This window comes from Astatotilapia calliptera, chromosome 15, assembly GCF_964374335.1.
Source record: "Astatotilapia calliptera chromosome 15, fAstCal68.1, whole genome shotgun sequence".
In the NCBI taxonomy this organism is placed as follows: Eukaryota; Metazoa; Chordata; class Actinopteri; order Cichliformes; family Cichlidae; genus Astatotilapia; species Astatotilapia calliptera.
In genome coordinates this window covers 23,777,633-23,797,508 of record NC_137436.1, presented here as the reverse complement: position 1 = coordinate 23,797,508, position 19,876 = coordinate 23,777,633, and the positions used below count along the sequence as shown (strand labels likewise).

General features: G+C 41.2%; 1 protein-coding gene across 1 annotated transcript in view; it reads left to right on the top strand.

Annotated features, from left to right (window-relative positions):
- The window catches only part of cnksr3 (cnksr family member 3), a 41,666-nt gene extending 22,173 nt beyond the window's left edge, over positions 1–19,493 (top strand). Inside the window, exons 3-13 of the mRNA XM_026194824.2 lie at positions 5,056–5,258; positions 6,157–6,244; positions 8,863–8,904; positions 11,032–11,151; positions 11,499–11,558; positions 11,717–11,785; positions 12,678–12,827; positions 16,024–16,154; positions 16,250–16,434; positions 18,125–18,211; positions 19,056–19,493. Of these exons, the coding sequence (XP_026050609.2) occupies positions 5,056–5,258; positions 6,157–6,244; positions 8,863–8,904; positions 11,032–11,151; positions 11,499–11,558; positions 11,717–11,785; positions 12,678–12,827; positions 16,024–16,154; positions 16,250–16,434; positions 18,125–18,211; positions 19,056–19,360 (1,440 nt within the window). The 3' untranslated portion in view covers positions 19,361–19,493. The remainder of the gene's footprint in view (positions 1–5,055; positions 5,259–6,156; positions 6,245–8,862; positions 8,905–11,031; positions 11,152–11,498; positions 11,559–11,716; positions 11,786–12,677; positions 12,828–16,023; positions 16,155–16,249; positions 16,435–18,124; positions 18,212–19,055) is intronic.
- The last annotated feature ends 383 nt before the right edge of the window (positions 19,494–19,876 follow it).

The following is a 19,876-nucleotide window of genomic DNA, read 5'->3' as shown; positions in this document are numbered from 1 at the left end:
GTCGGTCGTGGCTAAAAAGTTCAGTATTCCTGTTTTCACTCAAACAAATCAACGGCAAACATTTATATGATTTCTAAAAAAATTGTTTCGCTGTGAAACACAGAGCTGTGTGATATGTTTTTAATGCCCAGAAGGTGTCAAACGGGAGCAGAAATCTTTGTTTAAAAGCACGTCAGTTATGCATGAAAATCAGTAATGAATGAAATAACCAGTGACTTAAGCCGATGACACGTGGACATTGAAACAAAGAGACGACAGAAGAGTAAATGATCCGGTGACTCAGCATGGAGAACGTCATAAGAGGAAACTTCATCTATCATAGAGTTAATATTGGAAGGAAAACAGAAAGGGTAGTAGTGATGTTGAAATTAAATTATCCTGAAAGTCACTCCAGCTTAGGCTGGTTAACCATATCCAGACACAAAGGTGGAGTTAACTAGCAGGTAGGTTGGTTTGCAAAAGGCAGACTGGATGTGCGAATCACCTGACCCTGAAAAACTAACATTGAGGCTTCATAATAGCTGTGTAGTGGCTGCAGACTTTGGTGTGACCCGTTTAAAGTTTTGAAGCACACACAGAGCCCCTCAGTCAGCTGTTTATGGGCTCTAACGTCTGTGTGGTGGTGAAAAGGGGGATTTACAGGCTGTGCTGAGGTTTAATGTTGTGACTGGCCTGAATAGGATTCAGTGGCTTTTTTTAAATGGAGACTGACACTCTGCTGTACCCGCCAACAAATGGTGACGATAAAAGAACAAGTGACCACAACAGACACTTATCAACCGCACTAACTACAAATTACTGTGTCCACCATATCAACTTTTCTCCAGTATAGTTGTTCAGATTGTCTGACTGCTATCTGATAATATGACATTTACACGCAGACATCTGTAACTGAACTTTTCAAAGTTTGTTTAAATGTGAAAAGCATTAAAACACAGAATACTTCATTGGCTGAAGAGAAGATTCCTAAAACTCCCAACATTTCAGGGAAAAGTCTTTTTTTATATATATTTTTATATATATGGCTTTTCCTCATAACAGCTGGGGCTGTGCGATATGACCAAAATCTCATATCCCGATATAAGAATTCTATCATCCGATAACGATATAAATCACAAAAATGCAACATTTTCTGTAAATTCTGTGAATCTCGGGCAGCTCGACTTGCGGGAAGTGTTTCCAGCTGCGCGTCATGTAGCTGGAGTCGAGTGTTTTAACCGATGCATGAAACTATACATTTTTAGACATAAGTTGTAACGGCCGCCGTTTTCTTTGAGTATTTATTACACGGCGTGCTGCAGGGAAAAGCCTGTTCTAACGTTTGAGTCTAAGGTTTATTTTTTAGCACCTGATGGCTCTTTTTTACTTCTCATCCGTAAATAATCTGCTCTTTCACGTGATTTAGTTTATTTAGAAAAGTCTCAACTGGATCTTGAGCTTTATTGTGAAAGCTTTATGTGGACGCCCTCAGACATCGGTGCGTTGGTGGTTCTTTGTGTCTGGGGGTGGGCGTCCAGGTACACACCGGCTCACTCCTTGGCGGCCGCTTATCGGGGCCTGGAGCCTGGGGCTCGCTCGGGCCCCTTCGGGGGTGGGGTGCCCCCGGCCTCTCGGCCTGGGGCTCGGTCACTCAGGCACAGCTGGCGGCCGGCGGAGCTCACGGGCGCGTCACTGCAACTCCCCCTGGCTTCTGCTCCGCGGCTGCTGAGTGAGCCCTCATCTGGGACTCTCCTCAGCTCTTACTGGAACAGTGGCGCGGCTGCCCCTCTGTTGGTCTTCCATGGTTTCTTGTGTTCTGGGGGCCTCTGGATGTCTGGAGTTTTGATCTCCTCCATACCTGCTTCACACCCTGGAGGACGGGGCTGTGGCTCCCCCACACTCCCTAGCAGATCGTTACATGGAGAAACCTTTGGAATACAAGCGCGCTGATCCACACAGGTATGCACACGGGTGTTCACTGCTCGTAGACCCAAATTACACCTTTCTTGGCTGCTACTTCGAAGCACATCTGTCCTGCGTGCTGCACAACAACATTGAATATTTAGTATTTACTGCTGTTTACACTTAGCTAGATTAATGCGATGGTGTTGTGTTTAGTATGTTGCTTTGTTTTTTGTTTTTTTTGTCTTTTTTTGCTTGTTTTCTATTCTTCTCTCAACAGGTGATCCAGGAGATTTTTTTATTTTTTCTCCCCCCCTTTCTCACTGTCCCTCTCCCCTTCTGTTTTTCCTTTCCTTCCTCTTTCTTTCTCCCTTTCCTATCTCTCACTCATGTCTGTCCCGTCTGTAACATCTGAAAATAAAATATAATAAATAATAAAAACAAAGATCGACCAAATGGACCAATACGGCAATGCCACGATGATCCATTTGGCAAAGTAAATCCATTGGGTATCCTTGTTGGTCTTCAGACAACAATTCTGATGGCTAAAGAACCAAATGGGACAGGCGGAAAAAAAAAAGAAAAAAAAAGAAAGCTTTATGTGGAACATAAACAAGCGGACATGTGATGGCGTTACCGTCGTTGTTCCTAACCACAACGCATAAAAAAACAGGCGCTTGTCCGTCCGTAGTGTGGTTATATAAAATATAGGAGAAAGAGAAAAATTTATGAAATTAATATAGCCACTACAGTGACCATCAAAACGGTGAAAAAATATTGCCGTAAACAGTTTATTTTGCGACACCACGAAACAAACGATAGTATAAAATGAAACAATAGATGTTTTTATATCGTCATCCGATATATATCTGATCCCTCAAGCCATCCCTCAAGATTTTGTACATTAAAAGCAATGCATTGTCCGGGATTGTAACATTTAGTCCTTTACTGAATCAGTGGAATCGTTAGTACAGTCAGTGGGGGATTTGCCCAAATAAATGACAATTTATTTGCTTCTGGTTCATAACGGCTTTGTCTGTCATATGATTCAGTCTTTAGGAATGTCATAAGGAAAGGCAACTTAAAGAGTGCTAGTCAGACCCCTCCTCATACTGTATTTGTGTTTGCAATTAGCTGATCTTTATTAGATTCCTGACCCCAGGCAAGGCTGAACAACCTGACAGTAGCGTATTTCAGAGCTTTAGTCTGTATCCCACATCCTCCCTCAGCCATGTGACGGGCACAAGCGACGTGTCATTTCCTGAAATGCTTTCACTTACCTCTGGAAAAATACAGTTATGACATCACACTGAAACTAACCAATCAATGCTGCGATCAGAGCACACACAGCTCCAAAGTTTCAGGGAGCGTTTTCCTGCAGCATTCAAGCAAGGTCAAATGATGTGTTGTGGATATTTTTTGCAGCATGAGGCAGAGTTTGCTGCATTTTGGGGTGGAGCAGGAAACAGATGTGACCCTCCCACCTGTCAGAGACCCCCCCCCCCCCCCCACCCTTCCCCTGACACACACACACACATTCAAACAGTTTTCAGCATGTAGAGGAAGAGTTTTGTTCCAGCGTCTTGTCACATGATCAGTTTTCAACTGAGGCTCATTTAACAGAACAAGAGAGGCCTTTTCTCTCCCGACTTTAACCCTCAGTACATACCACAGACTTATTCTGATAATTGGAGTGACATTAGGCAGCCACAGGCTCTTAATGACCCAGATTTTGTGAAACAATCATGATGCACTCAATGATCAGGGAGGCCTGCAGTTGGGTTCACCGCTGTTGAGGGAAAAAGATGTTTTTGTTTCAGCTCAGGTCTCCTGATTGACTGGAGGCAGCTGTCTCTGTTCCACAACAGACGTAAAAAGAAATTACAGAGATGATGCTCTGGGGATAATAATGTGGAAGAAAAGAGGAAACGAGCATTGTTTTATACTGACAGTTACAGTAAACATTTTCTATAGATTTCGATGTGTTTGGCATATTAATTTATCCAGATGTTGGCAAGATTTCTGGTTAATGTTGCATTTTATAAATGATTTTGTGTGCAGATTGTGTGAGATAGTTGTTCTCTCTCTTCTTTATGATTTTTGGCAGTTTTGCCTCTCCATATGAAAAGAGTGGAGCTGACACAATTAATCTGCTACCAGAGAAGCTTCTATTTATGTGAGATGATGAAAATTTGTTGGTTCAGTTTGTTCAAATGTGCAGATTGGGTACTTTCTCTGTTTTTGAAGACCTTATAAATTTTGTTTGATCTGTAATACTTCTAGAGATCTTTCACTTCAGTGCCGTCATTTTCTGAAAGTTTTAAAATACTTGAACCTCCTAAAAACCTTCTGATAGTTATGCTCCTTGTTTCACTCCATCACAGCCCAGCATCATCCTGAGCTCTTTTCTGATTGACACCTAGGGATCACATCCTTTCTAACACGATTTGAAAGTTCTGCCTGAAACATGAGGTCAGGTGTCATGTTGTGTTATGAAGGATGTGTTTTCTGCGTTCAGTCAAGGTGGAACGTCGATTTGGCTCCAGATGTTTTGTTTGCATGAGGCCTCAAACATCTGAATCGCTGCAGGCGGCAAAGCGAATCAAAGGTCGTGTTCAGACCTGCAGATGTAATAACACATAAACGTAACACATCTGCACTTATTCATGAAAATAAACAAAAAGGTATCAGATTCATTAAACTGATTAATTAAACACGTGGCATTGATGAGTCATTTAGTTTGACGTTGATGTGGTGGGGAATTTTTTTTTTTTTTTTTTTTTTTAAGTCGCATAATCGCTATGGCGACTGGTTTGCAGGAATGTGTGTGGGGTTTTTGTGTGTGTGTGTTTTCATTAGGGAGACAGGGTGTGTTTGTGGTCAAGGGTCGTGGGAATCTCTAAATTCCCTCCAATCATTCCTGAACATTGTTGTGTGTTCTCAAACAAAAAGTACTTTGAGGTGCAAAATACAATGTGGACTACTCAAACTGCAGCTTCGTGCAGTGTAACGTTTCCGCAGTGCCTCTTTCAGAGTTTCCTGTGGCAGCATACTTGTGCTAAGGTTAGTGAGCCAGGAAATAGTGACAGTGCTGATGGGAAGTGTAGTCTTTATGTTTAATAATTGAGTAAGAAGCAGGTTTGTTTCACTGAATCTTTCATCTTTCTTTAACAGAACTATGGCGTGGAGTCGGACAACCTGAAGACTTTGGTGGGGAAGATGAGAACAGCGCACCACAACCTGAGCAGCGCCGTGACGCAGCGCAGGAAGAACCCCGCCTACCACAGCAAAAATTCCAATCAGCCCACCAATGAATTCCTCACCGCCGTGGTCGAACTGATCGGCACCGCCAAGAATCTGCTGGCCTGGCTGGACAGGTAACCACGACGGCATTCAGAGTATCCTGGTATTAAAAACGAAACATTATTTGCTCATTAAAACAACCGCGATCTCGTAAAAAGCATAAAAATAAAACTGGATACCATGATGTCACAGTTGATGTTTTCATCCAGGCTTTCTTTTGAATTTGTAAATTTAACTGTACTTGCATAATTGCTCACACAACACTTTCACTAACATGGCATTTGTTTTTATTAACGTGTCAGTCAGAAGTTCACTCATAACGTGCAGCTCAGTGCACAACTTTGTTCCTTCTAAGATAGCGGTTGTACTCTCCCCTCCGTTCTGATTATTTTAGTATCGTGTTTCCTCGCAGCGCTGCTCCAGTTTACTGCATCGCCGCTTTGACTGCTTCAGCTTTTTTGCAGCTTGTATCAGCTTGAAACACATTCCAGCTTGGCTGCAGCAGCTGGAAACAAACATGGATGCCCCATAATGCACCTGACATCTGAAGTGTGTCAGCTCGCTCACCCAGAAACACCTGGGGCCACTTTTTATTCAGTCTCCATCCAGTTATCTCATCCAAAAAATTTTCATACTCGATATGTTTGGGTTGGAACAGCTATTATGATCTGAAGTTAATGAAAACTTACAGAAAGTCAAATTTTCATTAATTTCTTTGATGTTCTGTCCTTTTTTTAAAATGTGTTTTAAAGTGTTCAGCATTGCATGCTGTTTTTTTTCACTGTTTTTCACTTGCTTACCATTGGCTGTTCATGGCCGATCAGTGTGAAGCAGTAAAAGATCAGAGGTAGTGTATAAAGAGACCGAATAGTCTGTGGCCCTGCTCGTATTTTGAATCCGTTTTAAAACACAGCCCTGTTGTCTGCCAGCACTGACATGATTCTATAATTTTAGTTTCTCTCTTCTTGCTAGGACTCCTCTGTCGAGTGCCAATGACTTCACCTCAACCAAAGGCAAGATCATCCAGCTGTGTTTGGAGCTCACCTCCACCGTCCAGAAGGTCAGTGACGCTCAGACGCCGCTCTGTGTTTTCTTCAGTGTTTCTGTGCTTTCCTGAGTGATTAACAGATCCACTCTTGGAAATACAATCTCCACATGAGACCTTAAAAGAGAAACAGATCTCTGATGTTTTCTGTGTGCAGCAGCTTGTCATAAAGACACATCAGAGAGGAAGGAGGTCATGAACTAAAATGTTTATTTTCTGGATCTGTTGTTGTTGGTGGTGATGATCATGAAGAAGCTCCAGATAACTACTGTATACATGAGCACAGTCATTTTGATGGCATATCTCCTTCCGATAGCTGAGATCCTTACATGTTTCATACTTTAGAAACTTTGAGATTATTACTAAAATGTAAATGAAAGCACAAGATGTGGAACTTCAACAAAACCAGTTCATGGAGAGTGGGAAATGTCAAGTACGTGTCCTGAATACATTTTAAAAGTTTTACATTTATAATTAAGAAGCATCCCAATTCTGTGAAGACGTATATTCATGCACCATCCTAAAATGCTGCTGCCCAAAGAACATGTCATCTAAGCAGTTTTACGCTCCTTAAGCTATAGACTGTATTTAAAAGATGGACATACCCCTGATGTCAGCTTTTGAACACATTTTGAAGCCTCAGTTTTCATATTTTGGTAGTCCACTTTACTGGAGCCAGAAGTGACCATTTGGTTGAGGTAGTGGAGCTAAGTTATCAGCTAATGCTAGCTGGCTTGATTATAAAACCTGCGAATTTCTCTTAATTTCAATGTCTTTACCACACAGAGGAATAATATTTGTCAGAAAGTTGCATTAAAATGCTCTAAAAGCACTGACAGCAAAAACATAGTTGGGAAGTTTAGCTGAGGTAAAGCCTAACAAACGGAGACTGGCTACAACCACTCACGTGCTTTTCACCCGTCATTTAAAGTGACAGGCCCCTAATTATACACAAGCATAAACTATTAAGAGACTTTTTAAAAAATTCCCTCACTGTACAGTTACCATGAGGAGGGGAATTAGCGTCACAGAACAGTTTGTTTCACATCTCCTTCTCAGCTATCAGTTATCCCATAAAGAAAAGTGAAAAAAATCAGGTTTTCTCAGCTCTGTTAATGCTAAATCCACAGCTTAAGGATCTATTCTATACAAAGTCTTGTGCAACCAAGCATAAAGTCATGAATCAATGATGAATTGTATGTAACCCTTTACATCGTTGCAGAGTCTACCTGAGGCAGTCGTGCTGTCACACGACAAAATATGAGGGAACTAATTGTGTGAGAAGTTCAAACATGATGCATATTAATGCAGCTGAGGCGTACAGACATGTTTTATGCAACGGCAGAATACTTCAGCTGCAAATCAGCCAGACGTTTCATTAGTTTAGAACTTTATAATTTCCTTTAGGGACGGCAAAAGTTTGTTTCAGAGCTTCACATTTTGCAATAAGCTGGATTTCTCTTCATTTATTGAAGTATTCAGAAGCGGATGTGCACTTGGAAGTTTTCTGCAGCGTGCCACCTCCCTGCATGTGTCTGCAGAGCCTTCTGAGGCGTCGCCCTGCTGCGCTGTCATGCAATCATCCTGTCAGCGTGTTTACGGGGAACTGTTATTTCTCCGACCGCAGCAGGAATCCTCTCGGTGTCTCTGGGAGGCGTTCACCGTCCCTGCCTCCTGGTTTCACTCTCCTGTAGGCTGTCATTTCTCAAATATTTGTTTTGCCGCTGATTCCCTTTCTCCTTTCCCGTGTTTGTTTGCCACACTCACAGTTCTGGCTTCTGAATGGAAAACCTGCCAAATTTGATATGAGCAAGTTCTCCTTTTCCCCAGATGTGAAAATGCTCCACTGCATCTGTTTTCTGAAACAAAAAACTTCTTTAACCATCAAGATGAAAATATTCTGTCTGCTGTACAGTAACACGATATTAGCCTGAAAGTTCTTTCCAAATACAGAACAACATAAAAATAAATTTACTGTCGTCATGACTTTTAATTCTCTTCCATAACTAACTGTAAAGGTATGACTGTCAAGGCGAGACCCCATACAAAACACAGCTGTAGTTGTTTGGCACCAGAATGTTGTGTGGAAAAAGTCTTATTTAGCAAATGATTAAAAAATTACAATATTAGAAAATTGATCAGAAAACAGTAAGAATAGGAGTTAAAGAAGAGGAGGTGAAGCATTGATTGATTGCCATCACTGAATGACATTGTATGGAGATTTTGTTTGATATCAGGTTTTACAAATTCAGTCTTCTAACGTGAAATATTACCAAGGACATCCAGACTTCAGATCTGTGTTCATGAACTTCTCGTCCATCCTGACACCTAATTCAATTTAGTGTGAACAGTATTTGCTTTTGAAGCAATACTAAATTGGGTCACATAGTTTAATCATGTGACTCTGTTTTCCTTACCAGCATGGGTAATTTCCCAACTCTTATCAGTTGTTTTTGTGTCATACGCCACTTCAAAATAAAAGCATACAATTAAAAAAACCAAAGGCAGGGGCTGCCTTGTTTCTCTGATATTTTTTTGTTTTTTGTTTTCTCTCACAGTGATGATAATAAAGCAGATGTTGGACAGATGTTTGTGAGATCTCTTAGTCTCTGTGTTTATGTCTGTAATTCCAGGACTGCACAGTTTATGAGATGGAGGAAAAGATTCTGGAAGTGGTGAGTGCTGCTTTTGCTTTTCTTTCCTCTGTTCGAACATAGGTGTGTGTGTGTGTGTGTGTGTGTGTGTGTGTGTGTGTGTGTGTGTGTGTGTGTGTGTGTGTGTGTGTGTGTGTGTGGCTCAGGCACATCCACTTCCTGTCTTAGATAAGACTTCCTGTTGTTTCAGGATTCACACTTGGATGAAGTTCAGTCACTTTCCTTCTCATAGCCAGTTTGTCATGTGACCTCTTTTTATACAGTAGCACTGCTGTACTGTTACAGCAGTGGATGTTCATTTTACACATGCACGTTGTTTAAATTCATGTGGTCAGAGGATATTTGATATGTAAGTAATCAGAGTTTTCTTACACAGGAAAAGCGCTTTGAGTCTACTTTTTCTGTACTCGTCACATCTATAAGACGTTAACTTGGGCAAACTTGGCTTATAGTGACAAGTGGACAGAAAAGCTTCAGCTTACAGTAAACAGAACGTGGCTGGAAATGGACCTGATGTTTAATGTACACACTGTTTTAATCCTCATGGAGACAGATGGGCGAGTATAATGTGAATAAAAGTGTCTTTCATGAACTAAAGATTTAGTCCTAAAAACTGCTGAAGTATAACATTGGTTTTGCATTATTTTTTTAGTAATATTTCCAGTACTTTATGGGATAAATATCTATGAAGCAAATTTACTTTGTCTTTGTAAGGGGAGCAATAAAGTCACCATATTTGGAAAAAAACAAACAGCAGGAAGCTGACCAGCTATATCCCCAGAGGAGCATGTTTTCCTGGTTTACTTGTAATTTCCTGCTGGTTTGTGTTTTCCTGGTCAGCTCTCTGCTTCCCATGAGCTCGGGCTCGGTGCTGCGCTCCAGGCCTGGGTGTCTGGTCATTTGTGATGATAATATGAGGCTGTTCTCGTTCTGCAGAGGCATCAAGCTCTTCTCCCGTACAACAAAACCAAGCACCGTCCCCACGTCCGTATTTGGAGCTTTTATTTGATGCTTTTCCAACTCCTGTTGCATCTGTTGTTTTCTTTCCCTTTTCCACTGAAAGGTCAGAGGTTTGGATCAGGCAGATTTGGTGCAGGAGGCGATTCAGCATTTCAGACTAAATTTAGAGCACTTTATAGTCATCATGAGAGATGTAAGCTAAGACCACCATGCTGCCAATGGCTTTCTGTCTTGAATCATGTTTTATTCTTTATTCGAGAGAAAACGCACGACAAAAAGTACCTGGTTTCGTTTTCAGTCCAACGATATTACACAAGCTATAAAACACTAAAATGTAACCACAAGACAAGTCATAAAATCAAATATGCAGTTGATGTCGTTTAAAATGTAACCGTGAAACTCAAGCAGTGTACAAGCTGGTGTGTAGAGTTTGATTCCAGAAGGTTAGCAGTCAGAAATGTATTATTTTATTATTTATATAATTAGACATTGTTGCATATGGTCAAAACAGTATTTGCAGTTCAAGGATCAGAAATGCCACTTAAAAAATGGTAACCAATAATTTTCTCGATTAGATCATGGAAACAAGATAATTATTGTCAAGTCTTTCAACTGTGAAATCCAAACCAGCACATTTATTCTTACATGTGCATGTTTGTTCTACAGCAGGGTAGGGTTTAACCAACAACAGCAATATGAAAAACTAGTGTTAAATAAGGCAACACAGACTTTAACTCATATTTACACAAACCAGTCAGGTGCATAGTCACCACCTCGGGCCCATTTTGAGGATGGAAAGGCCCAGGTGTATAAATCGCAAACCTACATAGATACGCACCTACATAATGAATGACACCTTTACAAAATCAATGTAAACCACGTATATGCATAATTATAAACCGCTAATTATACAAAATAACAATGTTTTCCCTGGCATTTTTTAATAACTACCAGGTGGGTGACACCTGTGGTTTCAAAAAGGCTTCCAGTTTTATAAAAGTGTATAAAATCTGAATCAGACTCTTATATCTTTTGAAATAATTTTTGGGGTTACAGTATGGGACAGAAGAGTGAGCAGTGTAATAACACACTGTAATACAATTGTTGCCTGATAACTGGGTGAACACTTGCATGTATCCATCCATTGGACAAGCTGAACCTATTTGTATATATTTTCTTGTTTTTCAGTCCCGAGCGCTCAACAGCATCTGTGAGAAAACTGTCCAAGCGACTTCTGACCCCGCAAAAAGGGAAATGTCCTGTTTGGAGGAGGTTCACATCACCAATGTCAAGCCTGGGGAGGGACTGGTGAGGATTTTCTTTTAAAGGGCATAGAATAAAAAAATAAAATACACAAATGGGACAGAAATGATCATTTCCCTGTTGGGCTATGTCAGCGGGACGCCGCTGTCCGATAAGTACTGACTGCTGTAAAAAGAAAAACCCACAATATGACCCCACTTCCCCTCAGAATCATTAACAGGTATTTTAGTGCTACGCCATGAACCACAACCAGCGTTGAATCAAAAACAGAAACAGATGTAGGTCCAGAAAGGAAAACCCCATCGCCACCGCTGCAGCGAGGAATTACAGAGGAACTGTGGGAGGTGTATTTATGCAGAAGATCCATGTTTAAGTTCTGTTTTATCTTTCAGGGGATTTACATCAAATCCACCTACGACGGGCTTCACGTCATCACGGGAACAACAGAGAACGTGAGTGAGCCTCTGGGTCTTCTTCGCCGCTCATGTGCCATTTATAGACTTAAAAAATCTCTCCTGAAAGTCTTCATCACTACCAGAGATCATGGAAACATGCAGTCAATGAAATGTTAGTCTGTTAAACTCTGCGCTTCTCTTTGTGTGCTGTTCAGTCTCCGGCAGATAAAACCCAGAGGATTCACGCTGGAGATGAAGTCATTCAGGTCAACAAACAGACAGTGGTGAGTCGAATAGCCACAAGTTTCTCATCATTTTGGGAAATGGCCTTAGTCATTTTCTTAGATGGAGAGATCCCACACACGTCTGCGAGGCAGGACGTAGCTTCAACACTTGACTGTAGTGTCAAGTACCTGAGGATTCTCAGGTATTAGTTGTATAACAATCTTCCTGGATGACACGTGAAACATGTTCACAAACTTCACAAAGTCCAGCTGTCTCTTTTTTTTTTTTTTTTTTTTTTTCAAGCGACAAGTTGTATCTTCTTTATTTTGTCTTATGTATAAACTGAAGTGTTGCGACTTTTCAGTATGCAGGACTTTTTCCTTTCTGTCATATATTTAGTGCTACAACAGTGAACACTAATGTTAAACGTGGCCTTGTGAAATAAAAGGTCAGACTTCAGACTGCTCTGAACCATTTCAGATAGGCGAAGAAAACACAAGCTCCACCCACCTACAGTTCAGATATGCTTATTTTTAGCAGGAGCAGCCAATCAGAAGGAAGTTGGCTTTAACATGTTTTTCACTAATGAAGATATCACAATATTTATTAAATGTACATACTCCAAATAATTATTAGTGAGATTTATAGATTTTACAATCATGCAAATGCATTGATCTTAATAAAATATTTATTATCATGTAAGTGTAAATGTGATGTGAATTACATGAAACTGACTGTAAGCCAATAAACAGCTTGTTTCAGACAGTACTAAACCAAGGCCAAGTATAAGAGTTGGATCCGTTTCCGCAGGTTTCATAACAGTTCACAGCTCACAGTACGTGAAATGCTTCATTAAACGCTGACGTTCAGGGTCGTGAAGTTTAAGGTCTTTCCTCATGCTAGCGCTCTCTAGAGGCTGCAATTCTCTGACTTTTGCTCTGGTTGGTCCAGGTGGGCTGGCAGCTAAAGCACCTGGTGGGGAAGTTGAGGGCGGAGTCTGGAGGTGTTGTCTTGATGCTGAAGAAGAGGCCCTCTGGACCATCTGCCAGCTTCGCACCGGCTCCACTGAAAAACCTGCGCTGGAGGCCGCCGCTTGTGCAGGTGAGCCGCCGCTTGTATTGTGCTGAAGTGCTTCTCAGCAAAATAAACGACTAACACCAGGGACTGTCTCCTCCTTTTCATCCTTCCTGATGGAGGCCCTCTGTGGTGGCAGATTGTTCTCCTGTCGTGGAGAGGTCAAATGATGTGGGAAATCCCAAGCTGGAGTAGAAATGGACAAGTACTTGTGTTGCAGTTTTTCTACCTTTTTTATCCACAAGTTCCACATAATTTGATGAAACCAAAAACATGATGACTGCACAATAAAAATGAGGAATTCAGGCCTAAAGTTCTGTGTAAAATGCAACGCTTGAACATGATCTGGAGTCTTTTTGTTTTCTAATGTATTCTCGCTTCTCTTTTTCGCTGTAACATGAGCTCAGTATTCGGACTTCCCAAAATGAATCTGAAATGCAGATTAACAGTCCTAACAGCCCCCGTCTCAGGAGCGTTTATTTGTGTGCTTGTATGGACGAAAAGAGAATTTTCATCAGTGAAAAACTTCGCAGCAGAATTGAGCAGGTAGTCTGTATATCCTGAAATCTCAAATTCGCTACATTACCTGTGTTTTTTCTTACACACAAACATTTTTGTGAACTCAGTCACTGAGAAACTGAAGGTTTTATTTCCCCATCCACAGATAAATCAGTGTTTGGCGTAACACGTACTCAAACCTGTTTGCTTCTCTCTTGCTTTCCTGATGCACAACAGAATTTTAAAACATCAAAATTCACAATGAAGCTTTTATGATTCACTTTCCTGTTTTTGTCGTCAGGATTGAAACAGTGACACAAATTCACCCAATAAAACTGACTGATTATAATCCAGCCTTTACTTGTTAACACACTTCTCTTCACTGTAAAACAAAGAAGTCGTCCTTGTTAAGATTTTTTTTTTTTGTTCTTCTGATATTAAAACATGCAAACATGTTCTTGTAAACCTCTAAAATTAAACAATGAGCTTGTAAAGGGCAAATCTTAAAGATACAACATTTTCTGAACATTTGACCTTGAAGAAGAGCTCAACATAACGTGATATTTAGAATCACCATATCATTTCTTACATCTTTATATGTTGTCAATACAAACAATGGCATTAAGAAACATAGTTTGAAATAGCTCTACATAACTTTATTGACACTTTGGCCTTCAGATTCATCTACTGGCCCTGAAAAAGAAGTGAGGAGAGGTTCTTTTTCCTGGTTCAAACTGGACATTTGGGAGTGATTGTATTTTCGATTTTAGAGAAGTCAAAGTTTTTCCTGTGGGGGGAAAAAAGAAAGAAAGAAAAAGCACGAGTGTACAAAGTTCTGGTTAATAACGGTAAATGTGGAAGGATAATGGATTCTTTCTGCAGAATTTCCAGGTGAGGCGTAGTTGACGCAGGTCCTGAACCTGCAGCAGCTGTAGTGTTGTGACAGACGTCACTGCATGAAAGTGAAGCAGACTGTGTCGGTAAGAAAATCAAGCTGCACGTGGTGGTTTTCAGTCTTTGTCGTAGCTTTGAGGTTTTGATTCGAGCAGAAAACGCAGCAGCCGCTCAGTCTACAGCTCCTCTGAGATGAGCGGGTGAAACAATGGAGCCCTTCTTCCCTTTTCCTGAAAAAAAGGAAGATAGGAAAAACTCTGCGTTGATGTCAGATCTGCGGTGGCTGACTCACACTTTAGTTCACAATGTGACAATCCTGCATTCACCAAACCACCTTCAGGGGTTTTGTGCTGACAGGGGTCCAGGATGTGTGTGTTTAGGGGAGATAGGAATCCAGAAAGGCGCTGGGTAGCTCAGCTGATGAGCTCAGGCTCTAATCTCAGTCTTTCAAAACGGATCTGAGATCTCTTATCTCATCGTCACTCCCACCATTCACTTCAAAGGTTACGCCACCTGCACTTACATTTGTTTATCTTTTGTTTTGTGAAGTGGGAACAATGACAAGCCTGAAACTATTAGAATGAGTAATAATAAGTTAGCTCAGTCAGCTTGGTGTTAAAAACAGATGACTGAATCAAGTAGCAAAGACCGGGGTCACTAATGGAACCTCTTATTCTTATTTCGTGAGACAAGAGCTCCACCACTGGAGCCACACCCACCCAGGTGAACTCATCTGTCAGTGTTGGGGAATTAAGGTCATAAACTGAGTTGACATGACAAACAAGTTGTCCCAAAAACTGCATTGCTGTGTTTTAAACGTCCGTGTTTTATGCAAGAAAGTGAGAAACTGCAGCAGGACGTCAGCTGTTTGCTTGTTTATGAAACAACTTTGTCTGTTTTATTTTTTTCTTTGTGTCTTAATGACTTTAAACACTGAATTAATAAATCTGCTGTTTAAATAAGGAAAAAAGTAAACTTTTGCTAGTTTTAGCTGTACATGAGTTCTAGGGTTAAACAGCATCATAAACACTTTGTGTTTATGATGCTGTTTTTTGTTTGATCAAAGGGCTTTAGAAAAATGTCTTGCTCCTTATTTAAACACTCCTAGGCATTTAAATGTTGGCAGTTATATTGAAGCATCTTACTGGGTCTTTACATATTTCAAAACTGATTCATCACATTTGCTTCGTAAACATCAGGTATACTGCAGCAATCCTGAGGTTGACTGAATAAGATAAGACAAGATAAAGATAAGACTTTATTGATCCCACAACGGGGAAATTTTTGCATCACCTCAGCTCAGGTACAGATATCAGAAGGAAATACAAATAGTACAATCAATGAAATGAACTTAACGATGAAATGAGCCCTTTTAAGGGAAGTGTATGTGTGTGTAAATGGGTGTAAAAGTGGTAATGAAACCACTCAGTTTCTGCTTGTTTTGGTCTTTCGTTGGATTTTTCACAATTGGGAGCATTCACAGTATCGCCAGACTGGATTAAGTCTGGCATGGTTAAAAGTGGCTGCATTGAAACGTCCTTTAAACGTGTTTTTCAAAGTGCAGGTGAAACAGAAAACGAGCTGAATGAAGTTCCTGTGTTTGTGAGAACATGAAAGTGAGGAAGGAAACAGAAAAGCCTCCTCTGAGCTGGAACGACTTTCGCTTTTGTTTGACGATAAACGCAGTTCACAAAGTCATCGTCTGTTGTGTGCTGAGACACAGAAGCAACCAAAAACACAGATTAGAAGAGACAAACCAAACGTGTTAGTTACATGTGATTCTTTTGTTTCCTTTATTAAAGGGCTTAAATTTGTCTTTTTTCTTTATTAGACCTCTCAGGGAGCGCCAAGTCTCTATAAATCACGAGAGTCAGAAACCTCAGATGCTCCTGGAAAGAGAGGGAAGACGACCATCTTGGATTTGTATATCCCTCCTCCCCCAGAAGCGCCATATGTCCCGCTGTAAGTACCTCACTCAAGCTTCAGTATTTCAGAATCATCTTTATTTATTTTCTTTTTTATGCCTGTAATGCTGAGTTTCCTGCTCCTTGTGGCAGAGATGGGAACACAAGCGTATTTGCAGGTGTGAAAATGCGTCCCAAGTCTCCAAACTCGCATCTGGATGCAGACGTGCGGCAGCGGCGCTACACTGTAGCAGAGGAAAACCGGACGTCTGTCGTCCCTCCACCTGAATCCAGTCATCCTATCCCAGTTCGCCTCAGGCAGCGCTCCTCCTCACGCTGTAAGGACACAAAGGCTCTTAACCTTACTCTAGAGCAGGTGTGGGCAACTCCAGGCCTCGAGGGCCGGTGTCCTGCAGGTTTTGTATAATGTGTATGTGTTAGTCCCCATAGGGAAATAGTTCCTCTGCATTTAACCCATTCACCCAGTGAAGCAGTGCAGCGCCCGGGGAGCAGTGTGTGGGGACGGTACCTTGCTCAGGGGTACCTCAGGGTAGCCGTTCAGTGGAGTCGAACCCCCGACCTTCCGATCATGGGGCCACCACTCTACCTACTGAGCTATCCCTGCCCTTTTAGATCTCACCCTGGGTAAACACACCTGAATCAAATGATTAGTTAATTACCAGGCCTCCAGAGAACTACGAGACATGTTGTAGAGGTAATTTAGCCATTTGAATAAGCTATGTTGGATCAAGGACACATCTAAAACCTGCAGGACACCAGCCCTCAAGGCCTTGAGTTGCCCACCACTGCTCTAGAGCTTAGTCTAACAATGAAAACAAAGCTCAAACTATACTTTGAATAAGAAGGAAAAAGTTTAGTCCTGTCCCAGTGTTTTATATCCAGACTAAGTTTATAGGCTGAGTGATTCCATGCCCAAGGGTCAAAATATGAAGCGACAGCCAGCAGCCAGTCATCACAGCACAAAGACAAAATAAGAGCACCACAATGAGGGGAAAAACATGTGGGTTATGATGAGTTATACAACACTTACAGTACCACAGGAAATGAAAGCACATAAAACCACAATCAACTGTTTTTTTTTAGTTGTTGTTTTTGGTTTTTTTTGCTTGATGCATAGACTGTTCTCACACATGCACAGCAGCCCTGAACTTTTGTCAGAGGCTCACTTTAACCTCACAATCCTTTAACCTCCTGAGACCCAAACTCTTTCATGGCATGCGTTTTTAATTTGTCTTTGCTATTTGGGCTGATTGGGACCTGACGAACGTAAAAACAAAGAATTCCCTAAAAAGTTTTTTTGTTTTTTGTTTTTTTTTTACCTGATTTTTGTTTCTGAGAAAATGAGATCCACATAAGAGGACAATCATTTTACATTTCGATAGAACAGTGGCAATATAAGAGACTAGACTAAAATATAATGTCCACACATGAGGTTAACCTGACAGTTCTGTAGTTCAGTCCCTGTGATTTCATGTGAGAGAATAGCAGATCAGATGATGTCATGTGTCTGGACCAATCTAGCCCCATCAAACCAAACAAAGCGTTTCTACTAATAAGACTGTGTATCCTCAGAGAGCTTCTGTTGACTTTAAGGCTTGATTTCATGAACAGTAATTCCTCCCTGCTGAGTTTGGAGCCGTTTTGTTCTGGTTTTGGTTGGAAACACTGGGATATAGTGCCACCTTTGTCTCTGGAGTCACCACAAAGCAACCTGAATGCATTGTATTATATTTTGAAGCTTTACTGGGTCATAGTAATCAAGGACACCTTAAGCCAGGAGTGGTTCTTTGGGGATTTAAAGATGAATCATTGATTTAGAAAACAGCCTGATTCTCCCAAGAAGAAAAAACCCCAAAAACATTTCTGTTAGACTGACTGCAGCTAGCTGTTTATGGGCCATATTGGTTTGTGCTCTAATATCTGGCTAAGTGTCAGCCTGAGGTGGAAGTAGAGGAGTAGTGTCTCTGAGATGGAGCTGATGTTTTGCTCTTTCTGGACTCTTCGCAGGTAAACCCAGACCCATCTCCATGCCTGTGGAGGCATTTTCAGGCGTGTCTGACCGGCTCTCCAGGCCCAGTACTCAGGGAAGGAAAGGTAAGTCCCACCTGTCCAGCTGGACCAGACGCAGTGAGCGCCAGTAATCTGACAGTTATCAGTAATAGCCATCTGTCCAACTCATTAAAAGGCAAGGACAGACTGTAGCAGGGATGGGCTGCGTGCTTTGAATTTTTACCTGGTTAATCATTAACCCCGAAAGCTGCCACTGCATCTGCGCGACTCATTTCATACTCTGCTCAGTCTGAGCGTTAGAGCACTTCACCTTGACGAGCACGGTGCATGTTGGCAGTTTGTCCAAGATAACAGGCAGTTAATGAACGGTTAAATAAAGACACGTGAAGAAGTGGACTGTTTTCCACTGACGGCAAACACGAGGCCGACAAAAGAGCGAAGTTTACACACTGCTGCATGAACCTGTGAGGTTTAAAGTGGAGTCATCCTTAGAAGTTCAGCGTCGAATTTATTTCTAAAAATATTCTTTTTTTTTTTTCTTTTTTTTTTTGCTTTGTTTGCATTATTACTTTTCTTTTAAATGAACAATTGAAACATGAAACGTCAGTTATGTCCAGATTTATCTCAACTGTTTCTTTAAAAAGACTTGCTTACTTGCTTTGACCTGCAACTTAACAAGTCAACTGTTACTTTTAGCTGTTTTGTACGATTCAACAGGGAGGATGGAAGGATAGAAGCTCGTTTAGGGAGGAGGACTTGCTTATTATGTCTTTTCACTCACATGTAAATCCAGTATGTAGGACTACCTCCTTTCTTCTTCGGTACAAGGTTGTCGTAATTAGGAACATGAAAGCCGTCATTTAAAGGTCTCGCAGCTAAAATGAAACAAGCCGAATAATTAAATAATTAACCTGTTGTCTTCTAACAGGTAAGGACGTCCTGCACATGTATCGGAGTAATGAGGGCATTAGCACTATCACGGAGGAGGAGCCGTGTTTCCCTCTGCCGTACCGAGGTCACCCATCTGTACGTGGCGTCGACCATATCAGGGGCAGCCAGTGCTACATTAACGCCAACCTGCACAACACAGCCACCATACCTTACCAGGAAGTGGGGTCCAAAAAGGCTTCTGCCTCCACTTCTGCCGCTGTCTCTCCCACTAAGGGTGTAAACAAACAGTCCACGTCGCTGCTCGGCGGCTGGCTGGCTCGACTCAAACTGCTCAGTCACTGAGGAAGAAAAGCTCAGTTTGAATTTTATTAGATGAGACAATTATTCTCACCTGGTTTCTGGAAGAGTTTTTAATATTCTGCTTTTAAATATCCATTTAAGTTTCACGGTCCTGATAAAAGGCAATGCAGTACATCATTTTATAGTTCTGGATAAAAACAGCAGATCGTGGACTGTTGGAGTTAACCGAACATGTTAAGATGGTGAGGAATTCATCTCAAAATCTAGCACCACAGCAAGGAAAAAAACTAATCCGGCATAGTGCTTTCCACTTAATGAACCTGATACTGGAATCTACTGATCGCTCATTTTCTGTTTGATTTATCAGTCATGGAAAATTTGAAGATTTTAAAGTCGTCAAGGAACCTTTGACAACACCAAGCTGAAAACAAGCCCCACCCGGGGGGAAAAAAACACTGCAACTGTTACAGTTTTTATATATATATTTTTAATCATAAAGGAAAGTTACATCTCAGAGTTAGTTTTAAAATTGCTGCTATCATTTAGCAGAATTATCTG